The sequence below is a fragment of the Nyctibius grandis genome, chromosome 1, assembly GCF_013368605.1.
Source record: "Nyctibius grandis isolate bNycGra1 chromosome 1, bNycGra1.pri, whole genome shotgun sequence".
Lineage (NCBI taxonomy): Eukaryota > Metazoa > Chordata > Aves > Nyctibiiformes > Nyctibiidae > Nyctibius > Nyctibius grandis.
The window spans coordinates 123,180,988-123,204,141 of record NC_090658.1 but is presented as its reverse complement, the minus strand read 5'-3'; the positions used below and the strand labels follow the sequence as shown (position 1 = coordinate 123,204,141).

General features: G+C 39.2%; 1 protein-coding gene across 1 annotated transcript in view; it reads left to right on the top strand.

Annotated features, from left to right (window-relative positions):
- The window catches only part of APOB (apolipoprotein B), a 38,390-nt gene extending 23,009 nt beyond the window's left edge, over positions 1-15,381 (top strand). Inside the window, exons 25-29 of the mRNA XM_068406481.1 lie at positions 151-527; positions 3,178-10,758; positions 11,555-11,669; positions 12,494-12,677; positions 13,409-15,381. Coding sequence (XP_068262582.1) covers positions 151-527; positions 3,178-10,758; positions 11,555-11,669; positions 12,494-12,677; positions 13,409-15,235 — 10,084 coding nt within the window. The 3' untranslated portion in view covers positions 15,236-15,381. The remainder of the gene's footprint in view (positions 1-150; positions 528-3,177; positions 10,759-11,554; positions 11,670-12,493; positions 12,678-13,408) is intronic.
- The last annotated feature ends 7,773 nt before the right edge of the window (positions 15,382-23,154 follow it).

The following is a 23,154-nucleotide window of genomic DNA, read 5'->3' as shown; positions in this document are numbered from 1 at the left end:
TTATCATTACACTTCTCTCTAAACCTGAAGTAAAGACATTGATATAAGCATGTAAGTAAGCTCAGTATCATGGGAATAGTAGGAATGATGGAAATTCTGTATATGCATCATGGACTTACAGTTTCTAATACAGTCACTTCTATTTTCTAGTGAAGGCCGGATCAAATACAGCTTAAATAAAAACAGTTTTCTAATTAATATCCCGTTACCATTTGGTGGAAGATCATCCCATGACATAAGAATGCCACAGACTGTTAAAACACCTCCTCTGGTAATGGAGTCAATGGGAATAAGTGTGCCATCTCAGGAATACAGAATCCCGACATTTACTGTTCCAGAATCCTATCCTGTTCGTGTGCCTTTATTTGGCACTTTAGAGCTCTCTGCTAATGTGCACAGCAACTATTACAACTGGACAGCAGCATACACTTTGGCTAATAGCACCACAGAGAAAGCATCCAGCATAAAAACTACTTATACCATGAGCGCTGATTCAGTTTTTGAGCTGCTTTCCTACAGTGTGAAAGGTACGAATGTGTGCTAATACTGCAATGTTGGCAAAACTATTTTAATTACTTTATTTTCCATTTATCAGGTTCATCACACTCATTTTCCTGTTGCTTATTTAAAGAAAGGTGTTATATAATCTCAAATCACTTTCTCTTTGTTTTTAAAGAGAAGTTACTGAATGCCTTCTTTGCCTCTGTCTATACTGCTGGAGGCTGTCCTGAGGAGCCCCGGACCCCTGAGGCCTCAGAAGAAGTCAGGATAGAGGAGGAATCTGTCTTGGTTGATGAGGGCTGGGTCAGGGACCAATTAAGCAATCTGGACGTCCATAAATCCATGGGTCCTGATGGGATGCACCCGCGGGTGCTGAGGGAGCTGGCGGAAGTCATTGCTAGGCCACTCTCCATCATCTTTGCTAAGTCGTGGGCAACGGAAGAGGTGCCTGAGGACTGGAGGAAAGCGAATGTCACTCCAGTCTTCAAAAAGGGCAAGAAGGAGGACCCGGGTAACTATAGACCGGTCAGCCTCACCTCCATCCCCGGAAAGGTGATGGAACAACTTGTCCTTGGTGCTGTCTCTAGACACATCAAGGATAGGGGGATCATTAGGGGCACTCAGCATGGCTTCACCAATGGGAAGTCATGCTCAACCAACTTGATATTCTTTTATGAGGATGTAACCCGGTGGATAGATGATGGTAAAGCTGTGGATGTGGTCTATCTCGATTTCAGTAAAGCGTTTGACACGGTCTCCCACAGCATCCTCGCAGCTAAACTGAGGAAGTGTGGTCTGGATGATCGGGTAGTGAGATGGATTGTGAACTGGCTGAAGGAAAGAAGCCAGAGAGTGGTGATCAATGGGACAGAGTCCAGTTGGAGGCTTGTGTCTAGCGGAGTCCCGCAAGGGTCGGTACTGGGACCAGTTCTATTCAATATATTCATTAATGACTTGGATGAGGGATTAGAGTGCACTGTCAGCAAGTTCGCTGATGACACAAAACTGGGAGGAGTGGCTGATGCACCGGAAGGCTGCGCAGCCATTCAGAGAGACCTGGACAGGCTGGAGAGTTGGGCGGGGAGAAATTTAATGAAATACAACAAGGGCAAGTGTAGAGTCCTGCATCTGGGCAAGAACAACCCCATGTACCAGTACAAGTTGGGGACAGACCTGTTGGAGACCAGAGTAGGGGAAAGGGACCTGGGGGTCCTAGTGGACAACAGGATGACCATGAGCCAGCAGTGTGCCCTTGTGGCCAAGAAGGCCAATGGCATCCTGGGGTGTATTAGAAGGGGTGTGGTCAGCAGGTCGAGAGAGGTTCTCCTCCCCCTCTACTCTGCCCTGGGGAGGCCGCATCTGGAGTATTGTGTCCAGTTCTGGGCCCCTCAGTTCAAGAAGGACAGGGAACTGCTAGAGAGAGTCCAGCGCAGAGCCACGAAGATGATTAAGGGAGTGGAACATCTCCCTTATGAGGAGAGGCTGAGGGAACTGGGTCTCTTTAGCTTGGAGAACAGGAGACTGAGGGGTGACCTCATTAATGTTTTTAAATATGTCAAGGGCAAGTGTCATGAGGATGGAGCCAGGCTCTTCTCAGTGACATCCCTTGACAGGACAAGGGGCAATGGGTGCAAGCTGGAACACAGGAGGTTCCACTTAAATATGAGGAAAAACTTCTTTACGGTAAGGGTGACTGAACACTGGAACAGGCTGCCCAGAGAGGTTGTGGAGTCTCCTTCTCCGGAGACATTCAAAACCCGCGTGGACGCGTTCCTGTGTGATATGGTCTAGGCAATCCTGCCCCGGCAGGGGGATTGGACTAGATGATCTTTCGAGGTCCCTTCCAATCCCTAACATTCTGTGATTCTGTGTGATTCTGTGTAAAGATATTATGTGAATCTGTTTATTCAGGCATTAAAAGGGAAGTCAGATTAATTCAATAAAGGCTTTTAAGGTTCATATTTTCCTAGATGTTACCTACTGAAGAAAAAGTCCTTCAAAACTGAAGGCGTGATTCTATAAACACTTGTGTATCTGGCAAGTCAAGTGTTTTCAAAATCAAATGTGCAGGTGTATGTGTAGGTACGGCCACAATTTATTTCACACTCTATTTTTATATATATATATAATTTTTTATCATTTGTATGTCCATATACAGCCATGACTACATAGCAGTTATCCTGGACTCAGACTGGATAGGTCTTAAGATTGATATTTTTAAGTTGATTCCTCTCAAATTGCAGTTTGAGTTCTCAAATTGCAAAAGGACAAGTCTCCAGTCTTTTCTAAACTCCCCACCATAAGTGAAGCGTGATAAATAAAACATTAAAAAACAGGAATGTTAGATATGGGTTATTCTTGAGAGTTCATCTTCTTAATTTAATTTTAAATAATCACATAACTTCGTGTTTTCTCACATAATTATATTTAGAGAGTAGTGTAGAGATTTAATTTATTCATAGTTCAAAACTTTAGCCCCAAATATCAAAATAATAACAAGTTTTATAGAAATATTCAGGATTTACCAAAACATTTTGGCCTTTAAAGTAAAATGGTATAATAAAAGTAATTGTAATTCGAGCAGTAACATAAAAACTTAGTGGCATCAGACAAAGTCTTAAAGACAAAAAGGTACAAATTACACCATTATCTTTTGTCTCCTTTTTCCTATTTCAGGTTCTGGAGAAGCATCATCTAATAGAAATGGATTCACCTGTGCATATGAAAATCACCTGAAGCACAGACTCTTAACATCAGTTTTTAAGTTGGCCAGGACAAAGAGTTACGAACCTGGTCCAGTTGCAAACTACACCATATCACTTATGGCATCCAGTACCCTGGGTCCTCAGCTTTCATTTTCCGGTGATATTGTTTCCGAAAAGACAAATAACATGAATATCAATAACGTCAAGATGCAAGGTCAGCTGGAAGTGGCTTCAGTCTTTGCAAGAAGCATTTACACTCTGTCAAGCTCATACAATGAAAAGAGACGGGTTTTAGAAGGAAAATCAAATCTGAAGTTGGATTCTTCTTACCTTCAGGCTACCAATCAGATATCTGGCAGATACAGTGATGATTTATTTTCCATTACTTCAGTTTCTGATGTACAAAGTGGACTATTGAAGAACACAGCTTCACTGAAGTATGAAAACAGCCAGCTGAAAATGACATCTGAAACAAATGGGAGGTATCGACATATTGCAGGTGTCAATAAGCTTGAATTAATTTTGTCAAAGAAGATGGCAGCACTTCGATCTGACTACCAAGCCACTTACAAGCAAACCCAGTATTATGCCTTGTTTGCAGGTTCTCTCAATTCCCAGGATCTTGTTTTCAACACTGATATCTCTATGACTGATCAAAGGAATCGAGCTGCACATAAGTCATCACTCATTGTGAATCAGTATGGTCTAGCCAGCAGTGCAACCACAAATGTGCAGTTTAGTCCATTGACAATGCAGAGTGAAATGAATGCCAAACTTGATACTGCTGGAGGCTCCATGTCACTGTCCTCTTCTGGGCGCTATGGTAAAAACAATGCAAAATTCAATCTAGGTGGAAGAGTGAGCCTAACGGAAATAACGCTGGGAAGTGAATATCAGAGTACAGTTCTGGGTGTGGAAAACCAACATGTTTTAAACTTCAGAGTTAATAGAGAAGGACTGAAGTTTTCAAATAATTTTCAAGGATCATTCAAAGAGATTAAGTTGGAGTACACAAATGACTTGAATATTCCTGGCTTATCCTTAACATTTGCTTCGAAGTTAGACAACAGCTTCAGCTTTGACAAGTTCCACAAGCATGTTTTTGACCTACAAGTGCAGCCTAGCTCGCTTACAGCTAAACTGAGCAATAATATTAAATACACTAAAACAGAAGTTTCCAACAAAGCCGAACTGGTCCTTGAGCCTCTGAAGCTGAACTTAGGTGGCAACGTCAGAGCAGCCTATGGAGCAGATGAAATCAGGCATACCTACACCATTACATACGCTGATCTAGCTGCAGACTTTAAAACAGATACAGTTGCAAATGTTCAAGGCACAGCCGTGAGTCACAGAGTTAATCTGAGTGTGGCAGGACTTGCTTCCTCAGTTACTATGAATACAAACTGTGATTCCAAATCTCTCCGTTTCAGCAATGCTGTGCGTTCCACTATGGCCCCATTTGCTGTCACTGCTGACATACATACCAATGGTAATGGAAGGCTGATTGCTATGGGTGAACACACAGGAGACCTTTACAGCAAATTCCTGTTCAAAGCAGAGCCTCTTGCTTTCACTTTCTCCCATGATTACAGAGGATCTACCAGTCATAGCTTGAAGTCTAGAGGAAGATACACTACACTGCTTGATAACAAAGTCCATATGCTTTTTACTCCATCAGAGCAGTCAAGTACTTGGAAACTGAAAAGTCAGCTAAACAATAATGTATATTCACAAGATCTCAGTGCTTACAACGATGCAGAAAAGACTGGTGTGGAACTCAGTGGAAAAGCTTTAGCAGATCTCTCTGTAATGGATACATCAGTCACACTACCATTCACATCTGAAGAAGTTAATTTAATTGACGTGTTGGACCTCAGGGGCAGTGTGTCAGAGCCTCAAGAATTCAGCATCTCTGGCTCTGTGAAGTATGATAAAAATAAAGATATGCATGTTATTAACCTACCACTCTTGGAACACTTACCAGTTTACTTTGAACAAATCAGAGGCACCATTCTATCCACACTGCAGGCCATACAAAGTTACCTGAAGAACATTAACATAGAAGAACATATGAGAAAATACAAGGCAACTTTGGATAAACTCCCACAGCACTTTAATGATTACATGGACAAATTAGATGTGAAAGGCAGAATTAGCAGCATGAAAAATAATTTGATTGCTTTCACAAAGGACTACAGAATAACATCTGATGATCTCCAAATTATGCTGGAAAAAGCCATGGAAAAACTTCAAGAAATACTGTCTCAGCTGCAGGTCTATCTGATACAAATTGAGCAATACATCAAAGATCATTATGAGCAGTATGACATTAAAGCACTTGTTGCACAGCTTCTTGACCAAATAGTTGAAACAATTACAGCTCTAGATAACAAATATAAGATAAGAATGACTGTAGTGGACACTATTCAGAAATTGCATCTTTTTTTTCGCCAGTATTATCCTAGCAAAATCGAAAGCAGCAGTTTGGCTTGGATTAAAAATGTAGATGATGAGTACAGGATTACAGCTAGGATACAGGAAAACCTAGAACAACTCAAAATTCAGATTCAGAATATTGATGTCAGACGCATTGCAGAAAATATGAAACAGCAGATTAAAATGTTTGATGCTAAAGAAGTTTTAGAAAAATTGAATCGTTCATTACCAATTGAAAAAATTAATGAAGTTCTTGAACAAATCAAAGACTTTATTCTAAACTGGATGGAGGAGTATGAAGTGTCTGAGAAGATCAGTGCTTTCCGAGGTCATATGCAGAAACTGATTGTAAAATATGAAATTGATAAGCAGATATATTTTTTAATGGACAGAATGATAGAACTGCTTAATCAGTACAGAATAAAAGAAACTGTCCAGAAACTGATCATCTACCTGAAAAATATTGATGTGAAGTCGTGCTTTGATAAAGTTGTTGCTTTTATTGATGATGCTGTCAAGAAAGTGCAAACCTTTGATTATGAAATGATGATAAAAGAGGTCAATAAGTTCCTTGACATGGTTATTAAAAAGCTCAAGTCTTTTGACTATAACCAGTTTATTGATGACACAAATAACAAAATCCGAGAAGTGACACAGAAAATAAATGAGGAACTCAGAGATCTAGAACTTCCACAGAAAGCAGAAGCGCTGAAACAGTATATGAGAGATTTTAGCGCTGTGATTTCAAAATACATGGAACAACTAAGGGACAGCAAGTTTGCTGCAATAATTAACTGGTTCAAGGAGCTCATAAACTCAACAACATTTGCTAATCTGAAAGCCAAGGTAAATGAACATCTGGAAGACCTGCGAGAGAGGATTTCTGAAATGGATATTTCCCAGGAATTCCAGTGGTATCTTCAGAAGATAAGCCAATTTTACAATTCTGTTGTCATATATATCTCTGACCAGTGGAACACAGCTTTTCAGAAAATCATTGCTTTGGCTGAAGAGTATGATCTAAAAAATTGGGCTGAAAATTTAAACCAGTTTGTTGAAACAGGATTTCAAGTGCCTGCAATCAGAACTGTTATAGTCACTATACCTGCCTTTGAGGTTAGTCTCCGAAGTCTTCGGGAAGCAACATTTCGAACACCAGACTTCATTGTTCCACTGACCAATCTGCATATCCCCTCCTATGAGATAAATATTAAGAGACTAAAGGATGTGAAAATCCCAATGGAATTTACTACCCCAGAATTTACAGTTCTAAATATGTTTAAAGTTCCTTCCTACACAATTAACTTGAATGAGATTAAACTTCAGATTGTGAGAACCATAGACAAACTCATGTCTGGTGACTTTCAGTTGCCAGCAATTGGTTTGCATTTTAAAGATCTGAAGATGAGAGATATGCCTTTTTCTGGCATTTCTTTCCCAGAAATAAAATGGCCTCGGTTTCAAATACCAGAATTATTGGTTCCAAAGCTAAATATAAATGAGCTCCAGATTCCTAACATGAAGATACCAGAGTTCCAGCTTCCACCTATCCCACATACTGTGACTGTCCCTACATTTGGCAAGTTGTCTGGTGCTTTCAGAGTCACCTCTCCATTCTTTACACTGTCTACACAAGCCGAGGTTCATAATACTACAACATCTGCAAACAGTCCAGAGTTTGTGACCTCCCTTTCAGCTCAAACAACGTCCAGATTAGACTTCCTAGTTTTTAGCGTTCTTGCAGATTCACGCCTCTTGGCCCCTGAGATGAAGCAGCTGAACCTTAAAAATTCCATGAAGGTCAACCACAGGTTCCTTAAAGTTGATCACACCAATGAAGTGGTATTTTTAGGGACTTCGGTAGAAGGTGAAGCTGAAACTAGAGCAAACTTATATACAACGAAAAATTCAATAGAATTACAGAATAATTTAATGGTCAAGCTGCAAAGAAAAATTTGGATGCAGAGTGGAACAGCATATTCCCACAGACTGAACATTCAACAGGCTGACTTCTCCAGCCAGGCTGATCTGGTCAATAATATGACAACAGAGGTAGAAGCAGGACACATATCATTTACTTCCACTGGTAAAGGAAACTGGAAATGGGCTTCTCCTAATTTCTCTGATGAGGGCACTCATGATTCACATGCCACTTTCAGGGTTGAGGGCCCCATTATTACATTTTCTGCCAACAACAGAATAAATGATAAGTACCTGAAAGTCAACCAAGCTATGAAATATGAATGTGGTTTCCTAAATTATGCAACACTTCAGATTCAGTCTGAAATTGAGTCACAGCGTGTGGGACGTAGCGTTCTGAATGTAAAAGGCGCAGGACATCTTGGAGGACTGAAGGTAGAATTAACAGGCTCTCACAATGCTCGGCTCACTGGACGGATTACTGGAACTGTAAATAATGAGTTTTCCTTCTTGGCACAGCCTTTTGAAATTCGTCTGTTAACAAACAATGATGGAAATGTGAAAATCAGCTTCCCAATGAAACTGACTGGCAAAATTGACTTCCTGAATAACTACGGTTTTGCACTCAGCAGCTCTGTTCAGCAGGTCAGCTGGCAAGCTACTGGCAGGTTCAATCAGTACAGATATTCCCATAATATGTCTGCTGGCAACAATGATGACAGAATTGAAGCTCATATCGAAATGAATGGAGATGCCAACCTAGACTTCCTAAATATTCCTCTAACCACTCCTCAGCTTCAAGTTCCCTACACTGGAATCAAAACTCCTCAACTAAAAGATTATTCACTGTGGGAACAAGTAGGCCTGAAGGATTTATTGAAGACAACAAGACAATCCTTTGATTTAAATTTGAATGCTCGGTATGAGAAAAACAAAGACATGCATGTAATCCCACTTCCTTTAGCAACAGTGCATGAAGCACTTAATAAATACATCATTTTCTTCAACAAGCATTTTGAGAGAGGAAGAAACACCGCTTTAGATTTTCTCACAAAGTCATATAATGAAGCCAAAACAAAATTTGACAAATACAAAATACAGACATCACTGAACAAACTACCACGGACCTTCAGGATTCCAGGATACACCATTCCAGTTGTGAATATTGAGGTTTCTCCTTTTACTGCTGAGATGCCAGCCTTTGGTTACATGCTCCCCAAAGAAATAAGCACCACAGGATTCACAGTCCCATTTATTGGCTTTTCAGTACCATCTTACACACTAGTCTTACCTTCTCTGGAGCTTCCAGTCCTTCATGTCCCACAGGATCTACGCACTCTAAAGCTTCCTAGATTCAGAATCAACAGCCCGTCAAACCACATCTTAATTCCTGCCATGGGAAACTTTACTTACGACTTCTCACTTAAATCCAGTGTGATCACTTTAACTGTAAATGCTGGACTGTTCAATCAGTCAGATATTGCTGGGCAACTGAGTGTCTCATCGTCTTCTGTCATTGATGCACTGCAGTTTAAGCTGGATGGTTCAACAAGTTTGACAAGAAAAAGAGGATTGAAGCTGGCCACAGCATTATCCCTAAGTAATAACAAATTTCTAGGAGGAAATCATGACAGCACTATTAGTCTCACAAAGAGGAACATTGAAGCTTCAGTGGAAACAAATGCAGAAATCAATACACCAGTCTTAAAAATTAATTTCAGCCAAGAACTTTCTGGAAATACTAAGTCTAAACCCACTCTTTCCTCAGGGCTAAAATTAATGTATGATTTTAATACTCCTAAATACGGCACCAGTGCTAAGGGAGGAATTGCTCACAAACTTGCTTTAGAGAGCCTTACGTCTTACATATCAGTAGAAACTTCTACAAATGGGAATATTGATGGAGTATTTTACACTGGAAATGCATTTTCTGGAAGTCTGGACCATGAGGCAAACACCTATCTGAATGCTAATGGGGCTCGGTCATCTCTCAAGCTTGAGGCCCACTCCAAAGCAGATGGACTCTGGAACAGCGAAATGAAAGAAATACTTGCAGTTGAAGCATCTACTCGCCGTGTCTATGCCATCTGGGAGCACAATGGGAAGAACTACGCACGATATACACCTCTTTTCACAACGACAGGGGCTCAGAGATGCAAAGCAACCTTAGAGCTGGCTCCTTGGGGTATATCAGCAGATCTTCAGATTCAAGCCACTCAACCAAATTCCTTCCTGGACACAGCCTCAGTTAATCAAGTTGTCATAGTGAAAATCAGTACTGCAAACCAGAAAGTTGGCTGGAAAGGTGAAGGCCAAATTCAGTCATTATCTCTCAGTCATGATATACAGTTATCAAATGAAAAATCAAAGGCAAAGTTTGATATTTCTGGATCTTTGGGAGGATACATGGACTTCCTCAAAAACATAAAGTGTCCCATTGCTGAGAGGAGCTTATGGGATATCTTGAAGTTGGACGTCACTACCAGTGCTGACAGAAAACAGTACTTAAATGGTTCAGCATCCCTCATGTACACAAAGAGTGACGATGGTTACTTTTTCCCCATACCTGTCAATAAGCTGACAGATGGCTTCACTTTCAGTATTCCTGAGTTACACCTAAAGGCTCCAAGCCCTGTTCTCAGCACTCCAGAGTTGAGAGTTCCTTTCACTACTCTCCAGGTCCCATCATACACCATTGACTTGCGCAACATAAAAATTCCACAGACACTAAACACAATGCCATTTGATGTCAATTTACCCACACTGCCAAAACTAAGCTTCCCCAAAGTGGATGTAGGAGCCAATTATATTACGTTAGAAGAATATAAAATACCATATTTTGAGGTGACAATACCTGAATACCAAATAACTGTGTCTCAATTCACTCTTCCAAAGAGTATTTCTCTTGGCAGTTTCCATGTAGATCTGGATGAAGCAGCTAATAAGATTGCAGATTTTGATCTGCCTACAATTACAATTCCTGAACAGAAAATTGAGATCCCTCCTCTCAAAATATCCTTGCCTGCTGGAATTTACATCCCATCATTTGGTGCCTTGACTGGATCTTTCAAAGTTGCTTCCCCTTTGTACAATGTCACCTGGAGAACAGACTTAACAAACAAAAAGGATTCTTTTGAACAGTCCATTGACTCTACCTGCAGCTCAACATTGCAGTTCCTGGAATATGACTTGAATGGTAAGACATTAAAATTCTATATGCCACAATTTTGGGGGAAATACTGTGTACTGGTATTTTTCAGATTTTTTTTTCCAGGACTTTGCATATGAAGGTGTTTCTGTCTATTTAGCATTGACATTAGGTTATACTTCTTTTATCAGCAGCAGCATTTTTTCATAAATTATTATCAGAGTCTCAGTCAGTCATCCTGAAGGCTAGTGACTAGATATATGTATGGCATACTGTGAAAAAAATGGAAAAGATCTCTTTTCTGTGTAGCAATTTCTTACTTTAAATTGTGAACAACATAACAGTCTCCCATTACTTACGATAATACATGTAAAGGAGAGATGGCAAGCTGACTTTTTATCTGATTCAGTTCAGATAAGAAATACCTATCTTCTTCCTTAGGAATTAAGTATATTTGATTTCAAAAGTTATTTCAACTTAAAAACGTTGGAGTCCCATGTAGCACTGAGCTCTAGACTTTATAATAATACTGAAAATATACATCAGAATAAAATTCTAAACTCTCAAGAAATTAGAACCCCAATTTATGATCTGCATGAATGCAAAATGTTATATCCATGTTGTTCTAAATATAGAGGAAAATTGAACTTTAAAATACTCCGGTTGAATGAATATTTTCATATCTTTTTGTCTGGGGCACTATGGGCATTCAGTTTCTTGATTCATAATTTTACATACTACTGAAACACCCCACAACTGGCGGTCTAACATGCAACTGGATATGTATTTTGTATTGTTTGCTGGTAAGTTCTGGAAATACACACTTTTGAAATATTTTCCACAGTTGTTTCAAACTACAAATATGAAGAAGGCATGTTTGTTATGAACACAACTGGCAGCTTTTCACATCGTGACATGAGCGCAAACTACAAGGAAGATCTTACTGTTTCAGGAATTAGGTAAAGATTTGCTGTAATAATATAATAGACAGAATTGCCAATGATGTATTGTTGCTTTGATCTCTAATGCCCCAGAGTGCTTTGGTGTAATTAATAAGAACCTATGTAGCTACCCTGTCATTGTTGTCTGTGTCTTTTTCCCTCTCAAGACAGGTGGATAGCTGTTCCCTCTCAGCATTTCTAGAATACCTTTTCTCAGCAGCACCATTTCAGAAAACTGCTGAGATATAAACACAGCATTTTATAATCACAGCAGTTCTAGATCTGACCATCAACACAGGTCTGGGTTTTCTTTTTCTGGATCCCTCTGTCACCACAAGTGATTAAAGAGTAATTTTTATTCACAAGTACCACTACTAGAGATTACAGAGTTGGCCTTCTAACTGCCTGTTCTGATCTGCAAGTGTTGTGTTGATATATCCAATGAACAGAAGTCCGTGAAGGCAAGTATAAATGCAGATAAAAAATACTGGCTCTATTTGTGTTTGTGGAAAAGATTGCAGTCAGCTTGTAGAAGCCTGTAGAAAGCTGATAGGGGTACAGCTACAGATTTTGTTTTGCTGCCCTAATTTAATGAAAATTCTCAACAGAGCTCAATATAGTTTTATCTAAAACAGGAAAACTGGAGTGACATGAAGTTCTGAATGCATTAGGCTAAATCCTAAGAAATGTGGAGAGTAAAACCCTACATTTTCTTTTGTTGGCAAAGGCATTGTTTACATACATATATATATAAAATAATAGGTGGTGTTGTATTTAGACATACTGCATTGGGCTTGTGCTTTGTGCATTCCTTCATAGCTGTGTATTCACTGTTGTTGTAGAGTCATGGACAACACTGCATCACTAGACATCATCAGCCCAACTTTTACAGATGTTCATATGCGTTATCAAGAGACTGACAGGAGCTTAACCGGCTCAATATCTTCACCCTCAGCTGGGACCTTGGGCTATCTCATTGAAATGGACACTGACATTCTCAAGGCTAAAGTTTACTACCGAAATCGGGTAAGCTTGATATGAGCAATAAAAAGCAAAATGGTTGGGTGAGGTCAGACAAAAAGTTCCCTTTTAAAGTTTGTGTATGTTTACGTTAAAACATAAATTAACCACCCTTTGTTCAAAGAAAACGTGTGTTATCAGTAATTAAAGTTTTTGTTTCCTACACTGGCCTTTCCAATACTAAAAGTGGCATCTGTGTGAAGAGGCTGTTTCAGCTCCTCCACACAGTTGATTTTGCCCTCTCCTATGATCAAGAAAACACACCCACTAAAAGTGAAGAAAGTACAAAGCCAGTTTTAGTTAAGGCACCCATCAGGTTTAATGTATACCCATCAGGCTACTTGTAATTACTACAAAAGTGGCCGTTATAGGAATCAGGCCACTGGAAGAGGTCAGACCATCTGTAGATGTAATTCACATGCCTTATGAGACATCGTAGACATTTAGTACAAAGAAAGGAAAAATCTTATTTGCAATCAAATTATAAGAAAGACTAAGTTATATTCTGGTCCTACTGTTTGAAGATGCATAAAGTAGCTTGATACAATATAACTTCTTCCAAAATACCATTTCAAGATGAGAGAAAACACACAATGGACAAAAAATTGTAGTGTATTTGTCCTAATATATAATAAAATTAAAGATGCAAAATGAGAATGTTGAAATACGCTCATAAATAATATTGGATTTGCTTTATATACAAGCTACCGTTTTCTTATCCTGTTCTATATTTTCAGTCTGCTCCTCAGAAGGACATTGACATATTGAAAAGTGAGATATCCTTCAAGAAAACTGACCTGATTCAAGTTAAATTCAACTGGAAAGAGGATGCTGCCAAAGACTTGCTGTTGGGTCTAAAAGAAAAAGTAGCTAAAATGACAAGTGCAATCTATAGGTACGTTAATCGGTATCATAAGGAGCATATGGGACTGGAAATTAGTGCTGCCACCTTAAAGATGAAGAATATCATGCAGAATAATGCTGACAAAGCATACGCATTTGCCGTAAAACAAATAGATCAAATAGATACTAAGTTTCGCACAGCTACCAATGAGGCCTCTGGCAAATATCAGGAGATGAAGTTCAAAGCTAAAGAGGTATATCAAAAAGCAGCAGACCAAGCTGAACAGTTTGACTATCAAAGAATAAAAGCAAAGCTTTTGGATGCTACAATTGACATAATAGAAGAGTATCACAAGAGAATAAAACACCTAATTGATTCAGCCATTGAATTCCTGAAAACCACAAAATTCCAGGTCCCTGGGCTGTCTGAAAAGTACACTGGTGAAGAAATATACCTTATGACTACAGAGAAGGTAGCAAAAAATGCTGATTTATGCCTTTCAAAACTTCAGGAGTACTTTGATGCCTTGATTGCAGCTATCAATGAGATGGAAGTCAGAGTTCCTGCTTCTGAAACAATTCTTAGAGGTCGTAATGTACTTGATCAAATTAAAGAAATGCTGAAACATTTGCAGGAAAAAAACAGGCAGACATTTGCTACTCTCCAGGAAGCTGACTTTGCAGGAAGGCTTAAGCAACTGAAACAAGTAGTGCAACAAGTTTTTCAGAAGGTAGAAGAAATTGTTAGAAGCTTGCAATCCAAAAATTTTGAAAACATCAAAGTCCAAACTCAACAGCTGTACAAAGATGCAATGGCCTCAGATTATGCAGAGAAACTGAGATCCTTGGCAGAAGATGTTAAAAAATACACTTCTCAGTTTAAAGATTTTAGCCAGAAGACATTCCAGGACCTTTCAGAAAAGCTGCACCAACTGCTCCTCTATGTAAAGGCATTGCGAGAGGAATATTTTGATCCAACTACACTTGGATGGTCAGTGAAATACTATGAGGTGGAAGACAAGGTATTAGGATGGCTGAAGAATCTAATAGATACATTAGTGGGTTGGCACAACAAGTATGTTGGAGGTCTTGCTGACTCGATTACACGCCTGACAGACCAAGTAGGAGAATTGGTGGAAAAGTACAGCCAGAAATATGATGACCTTATAACTGATATTGAAGGAAAAGGAAAACAGAAGGTCATGGAGCTCTCATCTGCTGCTCAGGAAAAAATCCAATATTGGTCTGCAGCTGCTAAGAGGAAAATCGATGAACATAACAAGCAAGTCAAAGAAAAACTCCAGGAGATCTATGGGCAGCTTAGTCATTCCCAAGAAAAGCTAATCAGTGAGGCCAAAAGGTTAATTGATCTAACTATAGAAAATTACTCTGCATTCCTGCAATATATCTCAGAGCTTCTTCGCTGGTTTGAGCAAATAACAGCTGAGAGCATAAAGCCATATATAGCTGTTCGTCAAGGAGAGCTTAGAATAAATGTGCCCAAGCCGATTGACTGGCAGTCCATTTACCAAATGCCCCAGAAAAGCAGAGAGGCACTCAGAAAAAAAGTGGAACTAACACGCACACTGATTCAGCAAGGCATTGAGCAAGGCTCCACGAAATGGGAAGAAATGCAAAGATTCATTGATGAACAACTCGCCACCGAGCAACTGAGTCTTCAGCAGATTATGGAAAAGATACAGCAGCGCATGAAGACCTGAATGGATGTGCAGAAGAGGAGAAGTAATAAGTTTGTACCGCAATGTATTTAAAAAAAACAGCAATCAGCATACAGGAGCTTCAGGTAGATACTGTTTGAATCTGAATTTGTAAACGAAAACTGAATAATCTACACTAGGTTATTCTAATAAACTTAATAAGCAAATAAATGAGTTCTTTATTACATTTTTGTGTCATTCATTACAGCTACTTTTACTTGGACCATAGGGCTTACTCCAACAATTGTCAAGGTCAATGGGAAGTCTTTGCTTTGATTTCACTGCATGTTGGATCAAGCCAATAATGTGCAATACATATTGTAAATAGTCACAAAAGCTATGCAATACATAAAATAAACAGGTTTTAAGGTAAAGGTCACATTCATAAGCCAGTTGAAGAACAACCTGGAAACACATCCATTTCCCAGCATAGAGATACCTTCATAGGTAAGTTTGGCAGAAAAAAAAAAGAGGAAAAGAACATATAAAAAACAAATGAAGAGAAAACTAATGAATTCTGGAAATAGCATCAAAAAGTGAAAAATAATATAGAAATATAAATATAAATAGAAATCTGACTCCTGGAAAACTGCAGATAATAATACCAATGCTCTGTTAAGAAAAAAAGTTTATGCATGTATCATTTTTCAGAAAACTATGCCAAGACTTTTAGATGGGTTTTCTTTCCACTGGCTAATTTGTGGTTCAGAAATACAGGGTTTTCTTACCTGTTTCCCCGTGATATTTCTTGTTTCACATCAAATTGTCTAACTTTTACTTATCAAAAGTTTAGTTAACTGTCAAAGTTTCACTGACACCACTGAATATAATGGGAGTCAAAAAGTTTTCCCCTCAGTCCCCTAGGCTGAAGCCTAGACCTCATTTAAATGAATTCTCAATTTAAAGATGAATTTAAATAATGTTGAAGAATTCACTCACAAAATAGGACTACTTTTGAGTGGAAAATGTGTGGACCTGTTATGGTTTATTTTCAGCTCTTGGAATACTGTATAGATAGTCCTTGAGCAAGGCATGCTCAGGCTGAAATAATGTTGCCTCTTTGAGAATAAACTCTTTAACAAACACCACTAGAAATTTTGTGTACGTGTCTGTTTTTATACAATCAGGTCACTCTGTAATATGGTTGTTGCATGTTCATTAATGGGAAAACAGAGATTCATCTATTTGCAGCCATGACCTTTTAGAGTCTGGTTTCATCCCATGGTATAGATTGATTACAAACATGGAGCAATGGAGGACCAGTTTACAAATACCAAATAAGTTTTGTGGCAGCAGATACATATTTACAGTACAGAGCAGCACCACGCAAAGATGCTAGCTCAGGTCCTGGAAATGGGAGAGTCCAGTGCCCGTGTTGAGTTTATGCAGCAGTAAAGCTCACACCTCCACAGCTGGTCCACACCAATCTAGCAAGATCTCAGAGCAAGTTGGGCTATATGACTTTGATATAGTATTATTACCCGAGTAAGTCTGCCAGTAATGATTTTTCTTAGATGAGCTACATTAACCACAAAATCAGAATCTGACAAGCACAGTAGTATACGCACACCTATCTAGCTGTCAGCAGAGAGTGGGCATCTCATAGAAAGTACAGAGCTTTCAGCCATCACAAATATAGCAATAATTCTCAGATAAAGAGATGGAGTAGTCTCCCGTGAACTGTAAAATACGGAGTTTTCCTTCTGAATAGAACTAATCTGCATATGTCATCCTGCCTGGGGGAACCAGAGGTATAAAAATCCGTGTTTACATGTCCTCCTGAGTATCCCAGTAAATAAAGATGTTGGCTGCAGAGCCCTTTCACCTTCATTCACAAGGAAACTGAAGCCTATTGGTCATATGATCTTTATTTGATGTCAGATTGCACAACTTGTTTCCCTGAATTTCACAAATGTTTAAGCACAACCAGATTTCCGAGACACTGTCTGATTCTTGCTTCCCTTCATCATGACAAATAGGCCTGGGAAACAAAGGACAATAGAAGAAGTTACAAAAGTTATGGGAGAGGAGAGATTTAAAGTTTTGTTTTCTTTTGTTTTCCCCCCTCATGGCTGTTTATTTCTGTCCATCATCCATAGTTCTTGGGAGGGTTATAAATTCTAAAAAAGGATTTACTTATAAGGAATGGGTTAACTGAATAATAAATATGCCAAATAGCATAAATACAGGCTCTCTTTGGCAAGAGTGAAGCTTCCCGAGAGCAAACACAATAGTTTGCACACTAAACTGTGGTTAGAGGTTAGAGGAGATTTCCAAGTCTCATAGCAGCGTTGCCGCCAATTGGATTGAAGCTCTCAATCCTGTAATCGATGTGACAGCCATCTTGTAGTCATCCCACAGTTGGTTTTGGGAGGGCCTGGGAGCAGAACATTGCTCTCAAAAATGAGATCTTGCTGGAACTTAGCTGTTGTTCAATCCCCACACTAGAGAGGTCATCTCAAGCACCCCTTTGAAACTCTGGCAATGTTTTGACACAGGAAGGGGTGTGTATGTTTGCATGTGTGCATAGGTACGTCCCACAAGCACGTACAACCAGGTGTAACTTCAATTTCTATGGCTTTTCCTGTTGTTTGTTTGTTGGTTTGTTTTTCTTCCAGGTTCTAGCAAATTTTAGCCGTATTTTCCATGTAATACGTTACGGAAATTTAGACAAAACCATAATTATTCAAATTATGCTGCAATTCACTCCACTTATGAAACATTTGCAATATAATAATTTGAAATATTATTAGTTCTATTTTGGCCTCTTTTTTTCAGTCTAGTTTGTATACTAAGAAATATTTTTCATTAAATTTAATTGTGTGGGAGATAACAGGGAATCAGCAACTATCTAGGGCTCAGTGACACTGTTTCTTTTTTTTTTTTTTTTTTTTTTTTTTTCCCCTATAGTCTTCATTGTCTGAATTCTCATAAATGCCAGAGGGGCTTTTCTTTATAATTTACAGCAAGTATCAGACATAGAGCAGAACTGGTTGTAAAAGTTTAATTAAGTGAAACATTTTAACAAGAAATTCAGAGAACAATATGCCCTGCTCTAACTAAGTGATTGTAGAAATAACATTGACAAGAAGCGTGTGTGTTCCTAAATGAAAAACTTTTGCAGACGTAGGACAGCAAAAATGTTCCAGAATTTTAGATTATGCAACTAACTAGAGCTGACCTTTTATAAGTGATTTAAAAATACATGTATAATTTGCTGTGTATACAGAGATTCTATGCACGCATCCACATCCACACACACCATACAGTGCATCATCCATCTCTGGCTCTAAATTATGCTATTGATACTTTTAGAGCAACTGTCATTATGGCCTACTAATACCTTACAAAGTTTATATTGAACCATTTAGTTGTTCAGTAAGTGACACCAAATTTTGTACTACTCTTCTGCTGGCAGATTTATTGCTTAGAATTTATTAAAGGCCATGTGGACATACAGAATTGCTTGTATTCCATTTCCACACAGCCAAATCCTGACCTAAATGAAATTGATGGCAAAATGTCTATTGGCCTCAGCAGGAATAGGCTTTGGCCAGTTACGTGTATAACTTGAGAAGCACTTTGGGATCCTGGAGGACAAAGGCGATATTATTATCTACAAAAATCTACACAAAAATATCTCTGGAAAACCATGCAGACAGGAAAATTAATCACTAATGAATTCAAGACAGGCCAGAATGAAGGTTGCCTGTGCAACAGTAGCCAGAGCTTCTCTACATATTTTTACCCAGTTTTACCTACGATCACAGAGAAAGTCTGCCAGGGCCAAGAATCCTGGGTTCTGGTCCCATGCCTTTAACATGGAAATATCCATATACCTCTCATCACCCTTTCCCTCATTTCATTACCCATCCAAGGCATTGAGGGAGGCTGGGACCTTGTAGAACAAAAGCATATGTTGAAGGTTTGCAAGACCTGACTGGGCAAAGTCTTGATCAATGCAGTCTGAGTTGAAGGTTGCCCCTGCTTTGAGCAGGAGGTTGCACTAGAGACCTCCCAAGGTCCCATCCAACCTGAGTTACTCTGTGGTTCTCTGTGACTAAAATGATATGGCTTTAGGCTACCATACTTAACACTGTACTTACCCTTTGGTGAATAGTTTATGAGCAATTGGCTTCATCATTCATTCTAATAGATCATTGTACAAAGACAGAGGTTTTATGGTATCCCTGCATGTAAATGCCTTATCATTCTGGTCGCAACCATGAGGCATAGGCCCCAATACCAAAATCAGATGCAACCACCAACCTGAATACTTTCTGCCACTAGCCTACCACTGTTCTGGCAGCATCGAACACTGCACACATACATACCAGTGTATTTCTGGATAAAACCTTTATATCCACCATTCAACAGTCCAGTTAGAGGACTGCCAGAAGTTCTGAATGCTATTGAGCTGGTACGATGAAGGCACATTTCAATAGCAGGAAATTGAAATAATAATTGGTCAAGGCAAACTAGATCACGTCCATCCATCTTTTGTCTCCACTTCAAGAAACCTGATAAGCAGTCATGGCTGAACTAAGGGGAAGCAGGTGTCAGGGCAAGTTTGCTAGGAGGCTTGAACTTCTGTCTTTAGATTGACAGTAAGATATTACAACATCTCTTCCACCATGTTTCTATTCCAGCTGTCTCCTCTCCAGGAAATAGCTTCATCCTTAACCATACATAAAACACACAAAACCCCTAGCAAACTGCACCCTTCCCAGGCTATTACCTGCAAGCTATCTGATATTATCCTTTAGTATAATACATAATTTCCTCTGACCCACAGTGCCTGTGATACTTGTATCAATCTGGACCATCTTTTGCAGAAATCTTCCTTAATTTCTCTTTAATATTTTTTGGGTAGCATAGTTAGTGGGTAGTATAAGTAACAATGTAGGACAAATTCTTCATGGCTAATGCTATCATTCCCCACAGTCATCTCTTGTACTCTTTATCTGGTCCATACTCACTTTGCAAGCATCCTAAATTCCCATGAAGCACTCCAACAATTGAAATCTTCTCAGCCAGTTCTGCATCTTCCCTCTTCTGTGTTATTCATGTCAATTTAGACAGAAGTACCCCTCTGCCTTGCCAAACCATGGATGTTTCCCCAGCATGCAGGAACTGACCACAAAAACATGCTATGTTTTTTACCATTTATATTCTGACAGTGTAATTTTGGTAGCTGTTAGGAAAATAAACAGCAACATTAGAACTTCTCAGAATGGCTGGAGAAGGGTCATGTGCTAGTCCGGGCATTGGCAGAGTGAGAGGATCAAGCACACTGAGCAGCGATACCACCACTGACTTATGGAAGTAACAAAGGTTATGCAAGATGCTTACACTACGCTTCTGTTGTGAAGAATTTGCCAGGTGTTTGCTGTAAGCAGAGACCCACCACAAGTTATAACCTCATTTTGATTTCCCAGCAAATGATTTCAAGAGGACATGCTAGAAACAATCTTGAATTTATGGATAAATCTCTACTGCTTTTGGGACTCAAGGAGCAAGTTCTGGTCTCCGAACAAGTGATATGAACTAGCTCAAAAGTTATATCAGCTGTAGGAAACAGGACTTGGAACAATTTTCTATTCAGTGTCCAAGTTTCCTTAAAGAGGGAACTTTCGGTTGTTTCTGACTGGAGCCAAAAGCCATATGCAGTATAGTTGTCTGGGGGACCCGAGAGAGTCTGAAGCAAGGAGTGAACTAAATGGACAGCAGAGAGTGCATACAGCATGAAAATACTCACTGCATCTACCTTACAAATGGCATGGTTAGATACTTAGAGGAAGCCACTAGGGTGAGTAAAGGTCGTCTTAATGAAGGAGATGCATGGGGAAAAGTAACAGACCAGCAACTCTTTGAGTGCTGCCTGCCACTTCTGTAATCACTCTATGGAAGTTTTACTGAAAGAGGTTGGGGACTCCTGGGTTTCTGGGCAACCTGGTTATTCTTACAGAGGTAATATTCTTCTCTGGTTTGTGTGCAGCTTTGGCTAAGGATAGCAAACAAATAGTCTCCATAACATACTTTTCTTACCCCACACATTTCCCCTGCTAGCACTACCTCTGCCACAGTTAAGATGTATTCCAATATCATTGCCAAGTAGAGGAAAAAAAGTGAACATACACCTACTAGTTATTTTGCAGTAGTACCTTTTCTGGTATTTACTACGATTACAGGACTTTATTTCTAAAAAGCTTGATAGAGTTTTTATTTAGAACTGTTTTCTGTAGAAAGTGTTTTGTGGATGCCCTTGTATTCAACTCTACCATCGCTCTGAAAGCACTGGTAATTATAGCTCTATTGGTAGGTTTCATGTATGGAAGGTTTTTGTGCTGGAACCCCCAGAAATCACACAATCTACTAATATACTGTTTTGTCACCAGTCTCTTAAACATCCCCACATGGCACCCAACAGTGACTCTGAAATGCCATTTGTTTCTTTTCCTTCTAAAGCCTTTAATATTAAGTTTTAAATCAGTGTCTAGCCTGAGAGGCAATTAAGATGCAAAGCCAGTAACAAGATGCTCTTAGACCCCTACCCCTATGCTAAGGCAATGCAATCAAGCTTCTGCATTTAGCCAGAAAATCTCCATTTCCCACGTACGTGCTCACTCCCTCGCACTTCACACAACCCTTGAGTCTGCATCACATTACGCTGCAAAAAAAAAGGAAGAAAAGTGAAGAGGTGGTATCACTGTCTCTGAAGTTCAGCATAGGTGTTAATTTAATTAATTTCAGGATTACTACCTTTGTTCTCAGACAGACATTAATAAAAAAGTCTCGCAAACACCTCCTACCTCTGTGTTTTGTGACACTTCAGACAGACATTTCACATTGTTAGCAGACTGTTTGTCTCTCCATAATGCTCTTTCTCGGTTGTTATTGTATTTGTTTCTTAACAAGCCTTTGTTTTTCTCTATGGTAATGACTGCCTTACAACTACTTACAAACAATACAGAAAGTTATGCAAAAGCATTTCATTTTAAAGTTGCAGAATGGAAAACCAGACAGATTTGAAGGAACACACATCCCTCACACATAGTCCATGTACGCAAAGCTATGAAGTCAAATGCATTACAGCAGTACAAGCCCCACCTCGTCTCTTTCTCAGACACATCTGTCTATACGTGCACACATCCATGCAAACACACGCACATGTACAATGTACAATACTGTCAAGTTAAGAGCCTAAAGCTAATCCTTAATCCTTAGGTCATCCCCTTCATTTCAGCACGTCGAGCCAGCCAAGACTTCCCAACATGCCTGTCAGCAGTTAGCTGACGTAACTCTTCCCACTCAGGTCCCATTAATTCAGTGTCTTCACCAATGGTGTTCCACCAAGTTCATCATCTAAAGCTTCAATTTTTGTTTAAACACAAAATCAGAAAGGTATATTTTTTTACATGTTGCAATGTGACAGTTTGACTTAATTTTGTTCTCCTTTTAGCTGGAACACCCTGATGAATTTGATGTACAATTTTGTGAAATTATATGGTTTGTCTTATTCTGCATTCATAGAATCACAGGATCATAGAATGGTTTGGGTTGGAAGGGACCTTAAAGATCATCTAGTTCCAATCCCCTGCCATGGGCAGGGACACCTTTCCACTAGACCAGGCTGGGCTGATTCCTCCTCCTAAATATTTGAACTGAAATTTTCCAGTCCTTCTAGAAACACACTTTTGTTTTAAAATAAGTATGTTGATATTTTACTAGGGGAATAACGACCTGGTGACTTATTTGTGGCCATGTGTATGTATGTCATCTGGACTTCTATGTCTTCCCTCTTCATGTTTCCACTGAATGTGACTATCTTTCTGCTTTTTACAAATCTCCTAAATATATACCCCATATCTGATTACCCTTACAACATATTATCCGTTACAGAGACAGGATCTAGTTTAATA